Source organism: Cetorhinus maximus, chromosome 20, assembly GCF_964194155.1.
Source record: "Cetorhinus maximus chromosome 20, sCetMax3.hap1.1, whole genome shotgun sequence".
In the NCBI taxonomy this organism is placed as follows: domain Eukaryota; kingdom Metazoa; phylum Chordata; class Chondrichthyes; order Lamniformes; family Cetorhinidae; genus Cetorhinus; species Cetorhinus maximus.
The window spans coordinates 91,065,744-91,078,697 of NC_135898.1; the positions used below are offsets into that span (position 1 = coordinate 91,065,744).

The window sequence follows — 12,954 nt, forward strand, 5'->3', positions numbered from 1 at the left end:
AATGCCCCACCCCTCAGCCCACAGGGGAGACCACCAAGGTTTATCAGGTGGTCTCCTCATGTGGCACCACCCACTACTGGCAAAATGCAAGGAGTGATGTGAGTTGCAGGATTGGTTTCTGGGCTGGGGGGCTGCCTTCCACCTCCTCTCCCCCAACTGGCAAAATGCCATGACGGTGTGGACACTCCACCCTGCAGCCTCCCTCCAGATTTTTTGGCATCCCTGCCTCCTATCTTGCTCACACAGGCCCCATAAAATTCAGCCCATAATGAGGATTATTTTGATTTTGCGCTGTAGTGTAAAGTGGGTGATAGTGAGTTGGAGATGGTTTTACATCTCTCCTGCTCTTTATTTCTATCCAAGCCTATGCACTTATATTAATGTTGTAAAATGTCCCATGACACTTCACAGGAGCTTTATCAAACAAAGCTGGACACCAAGCCAAATCTGGAGATATTAGGACAGGGTGACCAAAAGCTTGGTCAAAAAGATAGGTTTTAAGTATATTACTTAAAAAGGAGGAAAGAAAGGTAGAGAGGCAAAAAGTTTAGGGAAGGAATTCTAGAGCTTAGCGCTTTAGTGGCTGAAGGCAAACTACCAAGGGTGGAGTGATTACAATTGGGGATGCGCAAGAGAGCAAAATAGAGGAAAAAAGAGGCTTTAAATGCTTGAAATAAGAACAGAAAATGCTGGAAATACTCAGCATGCCTGTCAGCAACTGTGGAGAGAGAACCAGAATTAATGTTTCAGGTCAATGCAACGTTCACGGTATTTTGCTTTGACTTTGAATGCTTGTAGGGTTAGAGGAGGCTACAGAGAAACGGAGGAATGAGGCCATGGAAATAGAAACATCTAATCTATGAAACCCATTCATAGTCTTAAAGACCTCTAATAGGTCACTCCCTCCCCTTTTCTATGAAAAGGACCCCCAGACTGTTTAGCCTTTCCTGGCAGGTAAACCACTCAGTTCTGGTATCTGATTTTCTGTCCATTAAGTAAAAAAACTAAGCTAACAGCAACGCATGGCAACTATTCTACTGGTTTTCAAACCAGTAGCAAATCAACGGGCTTACTGACCTTCAAGACAAGCAATGTGCACTAAATGAAATTTTAAAGTTTGGAGATTTGGGAGTGAGCTTTTAGTCAATGACTGACTCTTTGTATCCCAGTCAACATAACATGTATTGACTTGCTTTGATATGTCGCAGCAAAAACTTGATTTGCAGGAAACTCTGGAGCACTGGGCAGGGGGGAATCACAATGATTGACAGCTGGGGACCAGGAGGAAATCCGCCATTTTGGTTTTTGTATACATTGTGCAGTGGTTTTAAAATTCAATTCCTTTGGCAGGCCAATTACTTGAAGACCAATGTGCCCACCATAAAAAGTGGGGAGTGTTTACAATGCAGCTAAGGTAGCTCATAGATAGTTAGAAGCTTTATATCTCATATCATAAGATATATTAGCTGGGCCTCATACACAGTCTGTAATTTTCTGGCCTGTATTGTGAGGCCATTGGTAATACATGGTTTACAAAATTTGCCCTATGAGGAAGTGCCCTAGAAACAAACTTGTCCACAACCATGTCCATGATGTATATAATTTTCTGGCAATTGGCAAATATACCAAAAGAAATGCCTTAAAACAAGTTGCACAATCAATACAGTCTTATTAGGAAGTCTTCCATTTGTTCACCATCTCAAGTGGTCCGAAAGTGCTTTGCAGTCCCCGTTGTAATGCTGCCTGATTTTGTAGCAGTCCTGTGAATGTTCTTCATGCTGAATCATTGTTAAACATTGGCAAAAAGTTATCTGTAAACATCCCTCAGTGATGTGGAAGAGCATGTTGCCAGTGGAGTGATTCCACATGTTTCCTCTGAGCTCAGGAAAAGGAAACAAGGATTTTTTTTTTTCATAGTCACTTCTCAGAAATAGACCAATGTAGATAGTTGTGGTTATTTTTGTTTTTGCACTAGCTTTGCACATTGGAATAAGGCATTGCAAATAGGCTATATTCAGGTCACCACGTGGGCTTTGTAATCATCATTTGAGAAGCAAAGTCCTAATGCTCTGTCTTTCAAAAAAAGAGGTATAAAAGACAAGAAAGACTTGGATTTATATAATGCCTTTCTCAGCCTCAGGTCATCCCGAGGCACTTTCCAACCAATGAACTACTTTTGAAGCGTAGTCACCATCGGAATATAGGAAATACGGCAGATAGTTTGTGCACAGGAAGCTCCCACAAATAGCAGTAATCAAGGGGAACTTGTGGCATAGCCAGGCAGATACAGTGTACATAAATTTGTACTTTTGATCTCTTGAGATGATAAATCATCTGTTGAAGAATGAGATTGTGCTGCAACAACTAATTTGCTACCCTTTAGGGCCTAGTCTGGAGCTGCTGCTACTCCATTCATTGATCCTCCAGTCCTGGCTGCAGCTGGTATTTGACCTTGCTGTAGGGTTGGCTTCTGCATAGTTAGATAAATCAGGGATTACCTACTGCAGCACCAAGTCTGACCCAGTCAAGTAGCTGCAATGTCAGATGGGCTGGCTGCAGCCAGCGCTGGTGGGAGAATGTCAAGGATCTAAAGTACACTTGTAAAACACAGGGGAGGGAGGAGTGGGGTGGGGCAGGTGGTCAGTTAGTTGGGACAATGGCTCTGTTAACTTGGGGGTGCTTTCTGAACTGAGAGTAAAATATTAAGAGAGCGGCATAGTGGAGAGAGCAACTAGGACATGGTGTCCTAAATTGCAGGTAAATGGGGTTGTTGGAGGACGGTGTATCCCTGTTAATTAAGGAATTGTTAAATGGGGAGAATGTGTCTGTGAGTCTGGGTAAGGGAATTTCAGGAAGAGAAAGTTTCAGTGAATGGGGGAGTTGGACAGGTAGAGTGTCTCTGAACTGAGAGACAGGATTAATGATTGAAGTCGTAGTTTCATACCAAGTGATAAAACTAAAGAGAATATGAGATGAATTTTCTTGTAAAAATAATGGTGAGGTTAACTCGACGCAAGGTTACTAAACTGGATAACAACTTCCGGAAGCTGCTCATGTCCAGTTAAACATGGAAATCAGGGGGCGCTGTCCAGTTGGCCAACTTTTCCAGAAGCTGCACTATACTGATATCTCGTTGGGAGACTTGACATTGAAATACGTCTAACAGTGTGAAGTTCCGGTACTTGCGTGATAGATGTACACTCCAAACTCACCAGGAAAAGTTAAGGCTTGTCCATTCCAGTGCAAGTAAGTACTTAACAGTGTGGTGAAATCCAGTCTGTTCTCTCGAGTCGACATGGAAAAGTCCCACAGCACTATTTGAAGAAGAACTGGGGAGTTCTCCTTGCCAATATTTATCTCTCAATGAACACCACTAAAGCAGATTATTTGATCATTAACACATTGCTGTTTGTCAGAGTTTGTTGTGTCCAAATTGGCTGCTGTGTTTTCTACATTACAACAGTGACTCCACTTCAAAGGTACTTCATTGGCTGTAAAGTGCTTTGGGACATTTTTGGGTCATAAAAAATGCTGCAAAAAACGCAAGTTAATTTTTGTTTTCTGTGTGTGACTCTACAACAACAACTTGCATTTACATAAGTCAATTAATGTTGCAAAATGTCCCAAGGTGCTTCACAGGAGCAATTATCAAACAAAATTTGATACTGAGCCACACAAGGTGACCCCCTACAGCCTACATTGTTGACAGTGGGCAAGATGGCCAGAAACGAAGAAAGATTTGCATTTATACCATGCCTTCCATGATCTTAGGACATCCCAAAGCACTTTACAGCCAACAAAGTACTTTGTAAATGGTTGTCACTGTTGTAATGTAGGAAATATGGCAGTCAATTTGTGCACAGCAAGCTCCCACAAACATCAATGTGATGATGGCCGGATGGCACAAATGCTGGATACAAGTGTTAATCTAGGGGTGTGGCTCTTACTTAAAGTCTTTCATTGAAGGATGGGACAGATCCTGGGTCCAAATCCCAGATGAGCCTTTCTGTGTTCTCACATGTAGTCCAAGCCACTGGTTGCATTCTCTAAATTTGAGCTTGAGTGGTGCAGTCAGTAGAGATCCAGCCTGTGGGTTAGAAGGCCCTGGGTTAAAGAACCACTCCAGCACTTATGTCTCATGGGAGAGTAATTTTTACGCAGATTGAATTTTATGGAGACCTTGTGGCTCAGTAGGTAGTAGCCCTGCCTCTGAGCCAGGAACTTTGGGTTCAGGATTTATTCATAGGGTGTCCAGATTTTCAAAAAGTGAAAACCAGGACTCCCTGAGGTAATGCTCCCTCACAGCACAACAAATTTCCCTTTCAGGCTCCTCAAGTGCAACACCTTCTTCATTTTTATCATTATTCTACTTGAAACAAGTAAAGTGGCCATAAATCGGTGCCTTTTCTTCTGTTCAAAGTTGATCCCCTGCCATGTGCAGAAGAAACCACGCTCTGTGGATGTAAGCTACTCAGACAAGCACCTCCTGCCTGCCTGCCACCCATTTTCTGCCCGCCTCACCCGGAAGTGCTTTCCATGCGTTATCCAGAAATGCAATGTCACGCTGTGAGGCAAAGTGACACACAAACTACACTGACTGTGGGCAAAGTGTCACACAAACTGCACTGACTGCGGGCAAAATGACACACAAACTGCACTGACTGCGGGCAAAGTGGCAAATCTAGGGTACATGCGCAAACCTAAATTCAATTTGAACTTGTTCCTTTGGTATAAAGGGTTAACAGATGGGTTGTGCTAATGTATGATGTAGGTGATGATGTACCACTGACATAAGTCAGTCACGTGTTAGACTCTCTTGAGAGTTTGGAATCATGCCTAAGACCTACATGTGTACTCTGTAACCTGGTTAGATGTACTAAGAAACAAGTGTTAAGTAGATACTAAAGTATGCCTGCATTCTGTGTAGGAACCAAGTCCCACGCCAAGAGTCCAAGGTAGAAGGACCCAATCTCACAACAGTTCTCTCCTGCGGCATAAATGCGAAAGCTGAAAACTGGGACATTTGAACCATTTTGAAGGGGAGATTGTCAGGAAACTGGGTAATGAAAATCTGGGACTGAACTGGCAAGACCAGGGCTCTAGGCGCTCAACTCATGGGCCAGAGAAGGAATGTTTGTGATGCAGCCCAAAAAGATTGATAGTCAGCCTGTTCCCCAAAGGGGGAAGAACGTGTCTTGACGGGCCGAATGGCCTCCTTCTGTGCCGTTAAGATTCTGTGATAACAAACATTCCTTTGCAATATTGCTAAGGAATTGTGGTGATTAAATTGTCCAGCAGTGTGGGTTCACAGTGAATTGACAACCAGTTTTTTTTTTTAAAAAAGGTTTTGAATTAGACAAATTTATTTCTCATTCATGTGAATTTTCTTTAATTATATTTGGGCTCCCAACAACGAACGGGAACTTCTTCTGCCTGACTTCTCCAAGTTGCCCCATAAAGTTATGCTGAGTGAGGGAGGGGGCGGGGCCAGGGGGACGCACGCACTCACGCAGTGACGCACGCCGTGACGCAGGGCTGCGTGGTTGCTGGGAGACCGGGAGGACGCGGGGAGCTGCGGTGGGGTGGGGGTGTGGAGCGAGTGAGCGGCTGGACAGCGGGGACCGAGACGGCGGATCCGGCGGCGGGGCTGCGTCAGACACCGGGGAAGACTCCCCACCTCCCTCCCTCCCTCTCTCCCTCTCCCACTCTCCCCCTCATCCTCACGCACTCCCTCCCTCCCTCTGCCTGACCCTCAGCAACCACCATGGCGGTAAGTGCATGGCTGGGTCGCCCGGATCCCTCGGCACAGGAGCAAACCTGCCCTTACCCCCTCCCCCACTCACTCTGCCTCTTAACACCACCCCCTTCCTCCAACCTACCTCCCTCCCTCCCTCCCCTGAAAGGGTTCACTCTTCCTCTGGCCGGGTTCCATCGATGCCACCCTCCCTCGAGCGCACCCAGCCCACCCAGGTGGCATCCTCGCCCTTGTTTTCAAACCTCATTAGGGCTGGGGTGGGATAGCACCTTTGCCTCTGAGTCAGAGCGCTGGCAGGTTCAGGTCCCACTCCAGGGTTTGAGGGCAAAAGCCTGGTGTGATGCTCCCACCCCCCCCCCCCCCCTTCCAGTGGAGTGCCACATTGCCAGGAGTGCTGTCTTTCGGTTGAGATGTTAAACCGAGTCTCAGCTGGATGCGAGAGCTCCCGCGGCACTATTATGAAGAAGATCGGGGAGTTATCCCTGGTGTCATGGCCAATATTTATTCCTCAAGCAATGTCATGAAAGCAGATTACCTTATCACTGCTAGATTGCTGGTCGTGGGAGCTTGCTGTGTGCAAGTGGGCTGCCTCGGCTCCTATATTACCTAACAAATTTGATTGAATTTTTTGAGGAGGTGACCAGGTGTGTAGATGAGGGTAGTGCAGTTGATGTAGTTTATATGGATTTCAGCAAAGCCTTTGACAAGGTCCCACATGGGAGACTTATAAAGAAGGCAAACGCACATGGGATAAAGGGTAATTTGATAAGGTGGATTCAAAATTAGCTTAGTTGTGGGAGGCAGAGGGTGATGACAGAAGGATGCTTTAGTGACTGGAAGCCAGTGTCCAGTGGTGTACCACAGGGATCTGTGCTCGGTCCCCTATTATTTGTCATTTATATAAACGACATAGATGACTATGTGGGGGGTAGGATTAGTAAGTTTGTGGATGACACAAAGATTGGCCGGTGGTTAACAGTGAGGTTGAGTGTCTTGGGCTACAGGAAGATATAGACGGGATGGTCAAATGGGCAGACAAGTGGCAGATGGAATTTAACCCTGAAAAGTGTGAGGTGATACACTTTGGAAGGAATAATTTGACAAGGAAGTATTCAATGAACGGCATGGCACTAGGAAGTTCTGAGGAACAAAGGACTTTGGCGTGTGTTTCCATAGATCTCTGAAGGTGGAGGGGCATGTTAGTGGGGTGGTGAAAAAGGCATATGGGACACTTGCCTTTATCAATCGAGGCATAGATTACAAAAGTAGGGAGGTCATGCTGGAGTTGTGTAGAACCTTGGTGAGGCCACAGCTGGAGTACTGTGTGCAGTTCTAGTTGCCATATTATAGGAAGGATGTGATTGCACTGGAGAGGGTGCAGAGGAGATTCACCAGGATGTTGCCTGGGATGAAACATTTAAGTTATGAAGAGAGGTTGGATAGACTTGGGTTGTTTTCGTTGGAGCAGAGAAGACTGAGGGGTGACCTGATCGAGGTGTACAAGATTATGAGGGTCATGGACAGGGTGGATAGGGAGCAGCTGTTCCCCTTAGTTGAAGGGTCAGTCACAAAGGGACATAAGTTCAAGGTGAGGGGCAGGAGGTTTAGGGGGGATGTGAGGAAAAACTTTTTTACCCAGAGGGTGGTGACGGTCTGGAATGCACTGCCTGGGAGGGTGGTGGAGGCGGGTTGTCTCACTTCCTTTAAAAAGTACTTGGATGAGCACTTGGCACGTCATAACGTTCAAGGCTATGGGCCAAGTGCTGGTAAATGGGATTAGGTAGGTAGGTCAGGTGTTTCTCATGTATTGGTGCAGACTCGGTGGGCCGAAGGGCCTCTTCTGCACTGTGTGATTCTGTAATTCTGTGATTACAACTACGATTACACTTCAAAACATACTTCATTGGCCGGAAACCGCTTTGGGAAAGCCCAAGGTTGTGGAAGGCGCTATATAAATTCAATCTTGCTTTACTTTGTTTTTTTTGAGTTGGGGTTGCCTAGAAACGTCACCTGGTGTGACCCTTTATGTTTTTCTCTGATTGGTGCCTCTCCATCATCATCCAGTCTATGGAGAAATGCACACAACTAGAGAACACAAACACAAAGTACACTTTCTCCATGTAGGACTACACTCCGCTGAACCAAAACTTTCGGCTCAGGTTGAGAAGAGCCAAAGTTTATAAATGGCCAAGTGTTGCACAGCAGTGCCGCTTACACTTATGTTTATTATCATTGCAGTTAAAACTGCATAGTGGACCAGCATCGAGCACTAGCACATCTTGACGATTGTCTGATTTGGCCAGCCTACCTAACAGTTGGGGCTCTGCCTTGTAATGTTATCTAGAGTCGAGTGATAGGAATGTGATCATTCTAATGCTCTGGTTATCTACCTGTCGAGGCCTCACCAATGATTCAGTGTTTGCTGTTCAATCATTAGTTGTGGTTCAGATTCATTCAATTTACCTTGTTCAGGTGTTGCATTACCATGTTGCTGTAGCGATTTCACTCAATTTTAATCTCCTGCTACCAGGAATTACAGCAAACTGGTAGTTTTCATACTTGGCTCCAGTATACTGATGGATAGATGACCCTAGCTCCCTGATGCCTTGTATTGACGAATGACATGGTTTTAGCAGGTCAAATCTCAACGATACCCATTTGTATATAAGAGACCCCTAAGCCAGGGCTTTCGTTGACTTGTTCATAAATTCTCTGCATGTATTAAGTGGCATGTGTCTCATTTCAAATATATATTTCTCACTTTTGTTTGGAGACTATGGGGTATTGATGATGGGTTTCTTTGGCGTATCGGTCAGCAGAATGACCACAAAAACATAACTTTTATGTTCTTTCTTACCCAATTTAGATGTTAGACCATAAGACATAGGAGCAGAAATTAGGCCATTCGGTCCATCGAGTCTGCTCTGCCATTCAATCATGGCTGATAAGTTTCTCAACCCCATTCTCCTGCCTTCTCCCCGTAACCTTTGATCCCTTACCAATCTATCTCGGTCTTAAATACACTCAATGACCTAGCCTCCACAGCCTTCTGCGGCAATGAATTCCATAGATTCATCACTCTCTGGCTAAAGAAGTTTCTCCTCATCTCTGTTCTAAAAGGTCTTCCCTTTACTCTGAGGCTGTGCCCTTGGGTCCTAGTCTCTCCTACTAATGGAAACATCTTCCCCACGTCCACTCTATCCAGGCCTTTCAGTATTCTGTAAGTTTCAATCAGATCCCCCCTCATCCTTCTAAACTCCATCGAGTATAGACCCAGAGTCCTCAAACATTCCTCATATGTTAAGCCTTTCATTCCTGGGATCATTCTCGTGAACCTCCTCTGGACCCTCTCCAGGGCCAGCACATCCTTCCTGAGATACGGGGCCCAAAATTGCTCACAATATTCTAAATGTGGTCTGACCAGAGCCTTATAAAGCCTCAGCAGCACACCCCTGCTTTTATATTCTAGTTCTCTCGAAATAAATGCCAAGAAAATTGGACCAGGAAAGGGGATACAAAATATACTTAAAAGGGAGAAGTTTCCTAAATACCTGCAAAGAGAAGTAAAACAAAGTTATCTACATACATTTTTCGAGTGCACCAAGCTAGTTGGCTTATTTGTAGCACTTTCTAACTGGAGATCATCTCCACTTACTTTTTTACAATGGAACTTTACACCCATCAGTTTATGAAGCAAGCTCCCAAGGAAGGCATTGAGGCAAATAATATTAGAGCATTCCAAGGGACAACTAGATGTGCTTCTGATGAGAAGAGATTAAAATGGAAGATTTTTTTTCTGGTTTTAGACATTCGTGTACCTGTGACTAATTTATCCGCCCCCCGCCCCTACTTCTCCATTTTCTTTTGCAGGATAAGTCAGAGAAAGTAATTTTGGAGGACCATGCCTTTGAGGCGCTGGAGCGGGACTTCCAAGAAGTCCTTGCTGAACTTACGGGAGACAAGGGACTGGAGAAATTTCGCATTGAGTATGAAAAGCTGCATCGGGCCCTCAAGAAATCCCACGAAAATGAGAAGCGCCTGATGGCAAAATGCAAGGACCTAAATGCTGAGATTGTTGCAAATTCAACAAAGGTGACAACTGCGCTGAAGCTCTCGCAAGATGATCAGTCAACTATAGATTCCTTAAAGCAGGTGAGGTTTGTGACAATTCTCTGGTGGAGTTGGGCTGTACTGATTTGCCTGTGAAATGCAGAGTGTGGTCTCTGCCATTTCTCAGTAAACCTATCTCGAAATTTCACAATTTAGAAGTAAGACAGGTGCACAAACAAACCAATACGCAAACTGTTTCAAAGATCAGTAAATCAGTAAATACTCAAAGCATTTCAAATTTAAAATACAAGTTTATCATCACTTATTCCTCCTGGTTCCACCTAGTGCACACTAAGGTCCAGTGTTTAACCATGCAACCAGCTATGCAGTAGGTGTACTCTTCAAAGTAACTTATGCTTTGCAGGTGGAGAGGGAGATATCTAGAAAGCTTAATTTAGTTTGCAGTGTTTTTACATGAATAAATAATGATGAGCTGGTGTCACTAATTAAAAAGGCAATTGTGATTAGTAAGGAAGAGCGTCATTTTGTCCTTTAGTTTATTCAAACGCTCTGTTTATTTTGCAGCATTACCTTTAGAGGCATTGTTATTAATATAAATGAGCCACTGCAAGTATCTCCAGAGGGGCTGGGATCCACTTGAACTGGATTTTTCTAGTAGATCTCCTGGTGAAGTATTGGTGGGGGCTCTGCATGTGCTGGGCTGTTATTCTCTCTCAGTTTGCCAGTATGTCCAACTTTGTGTTTTCTACATTGTTGGGCTGTGTGGAATCACTACTGACGTAAAGGTCCACAGCCAGAAACTTGAAGCCATCGAACAAAGCAGTCTTATTCATGTGTGGGTCACTTTCACTGTTGCTGCCGGTCACTTGAATCCATCCTGTGGGGCAAGCAGCTAGCATCTGGAACACCAGCAGCATTTCCTGACTCGAGTAGCAAAATATTTTAAATATTTCCAGTCAGTGTCCATGGTTCTCTGATCATCATATGAAAAAGGACTTAAAGGACCACCTGGTCCTTCAAGCTTGTCCCATCCAGATGGGGGTCACTGTTTTAAAATAAGGGGTTGCCCATTTAAAATGGAGATGTGGCGAAATTTTTTTCTCTGAGGGTCGTGAGTCTTTGGAACTCTCTTCCTGAAAAAAGCAGAGGAAGCAGACCCTTTGAATATTTTTGAGGCAGAGGTGGATAGATTCTTGGTAAGCAAGGAGGTGGTAGGTTATTGGGGTAGGCGGGATGCAGATTTGAGGTTACTATCAGATCAGCCATGATCTTATTAAATGGCGGAGCAGGCCTACTCCCGCTCCTTGTTCGTATGTATGTATGAACCAATATACATCATCTTCCCCAGTTACTTAATCTCCTGTAGAGGAAAAAATGCCAGATAAAAATCCTGAGGTTGATTTAGGGAAAAAAACACACTGGGCAATTTGTCTCTGACTCTCAAAGGCAATGAAATAAACTCAAGGAAACTGCAATAACTGATGCTATAACTAATGCTCCCCCTTATCTATCTTCTGTAATTCAATGTATCCTTTCCTTTCGGGAACTTGTTCAGCTATTTTTAAATTACTGCAGAAACCCACATACATAACACATGCTTTGGTGGCTTCCCGAAGTCAATGACTCTTGTGAAAAGCAAATTCTTCCTGATATCTAACATAACTATTTTGTATTTCATACTCATGTCCCTTAGTTTACCTATCCCCTCCTGTTCAGATAATCTACTGGAACAGAATCTATTTGCTTCATCACTTTAGCATCTTTAATCATATTTTGATGTTTTTCCAGTTAAATAAGCCCTGTTTGATTAAAATAGAAACAGAACTTGCTGGAAATACTCAGCAGGTTTGGCAGCATCTGTGGAGAGAGAAACAGAGTTAATGTTTCGAGTCGAATATGACTCTTCTTCAGAACTGAAGGAAGATGGAATTCTGATGGGTTTTATGCTGTCGAAAAAGTGGAGAGGGAGGAAGAATAAAAGGGAAGGTCTGGGATAGGGTGGAAGGCAGGAGAGTTTACGTGACAAAGATGTAATGGAACAAAAGGCAAAGGGAGTAATGAACAGTGTTGTCCAAAAGCAAAAACACGAAAAACAAGATTCAAACAGGCACAATGCAAAAAAAAAAAATCAAAAGGGGGGACAGAATTCATGGTCTGAAATTGTTGAATTTAATGTTGAGTCCAGAAGGCTATAAAGTGTTGATGAAGTGCTGCTCGTGTTGAGTTTCGCTAGAACACTGCAGCAGACCGAGGACAGAAATGTGAACGTGGGAGCAAGGTGGTGAATTAAAATGGCAAGCAACTGGAAGCTCAGGGTCATGCTTGTGGACTGAGCAGAGATGTTCTGCAAAGCAGTCACCCAATCTGCCTCTGGTCTGCTCAGTGTAGAGGAGGCCATATTGTGAGCAGCGAATACAGTAGACTAAATTGAAAGAAGTAAAAGTAAATTGCTACTTCACCTCACCTGGAAGGAGTGTTTGGGGTCTTGGATGATGAAGAAAGAGGAGGTAAAAGGGCAGGTGCTACACCACCTTTAATTGCATGCAAAGGAGCCTTGGGAAGGGGACGAGGTGTTGAGGATGATTGAGTAGGGGACCAGGGTGTTGCAGAAGGAATGGCAAATGGCCCCTATTTGATTGAGCCTATTCTAATAACTAGGAGTTCTAAGCCTGGGAATTATTCTATTTACCCTTCTCTCTGCATTCTCCAGAGCCCCAGTACCTCCTGCTGATTGTAAGGACCAAAACCGGACCTCGGACTCTAAATTGGAAAAACATCAAAATATGATTACAGATGCTAAAATGATGAAGCAAATAGATTCCGTTCCAGTAGATTATCTGAACAGGAGAGGATAGGTAAACTAAGGGACATGAGTATGAAATACAAAATAGTTACGTTAGATATCAGGAAGAATTTGCTTTTCACGAGAGTCACATCTATGAATATTTTTGTTTTATCAGCAAATGTAAAAATAGTTTCTTCAATCCCTTTTAGAAGCATAAGAAAAAGTTGAGGAGGAGAAATGAGGTCCATCAAGCTCATTTGTCTATTCCTTCAACTCATCCACATAACATCCAATTGCATTTTGAACTCCATTAGGTTATTTGAAATTTGCATTTCCCTTTGGA

General features: G+C 44.0%; 1 protein-coding gene across 1 annotated transcript in view; it reads left to right on the forward strand.

Annotated features, from left to right (window-relative positions):
- Positions 1 to 5,718: 5,718 nt before the first annotated feature.
- Positions 5,719 to 12,954, forward strand: part of cfap58 (cilia and flagella associated protein 58) — a 207,392-nt gene continuing 200,156 nt past the window's right edge. The window contains exons 1-2 of the mRNA XM_078565296.1: positions 5,719 to 5,770; positions 9,626 to 9,907. Coding sequence (XP_078421422.1) covers positions 5,765 to 5,770; positions 9,626 to 9,907 — 288 coding nt within the window. The 5' untranslated portion in view covers positions 5,719 to 5,764. The remainder of the gene's footprint in view (positions 5,771 to 9,625; positions 9,908 to 12,954) is intronic.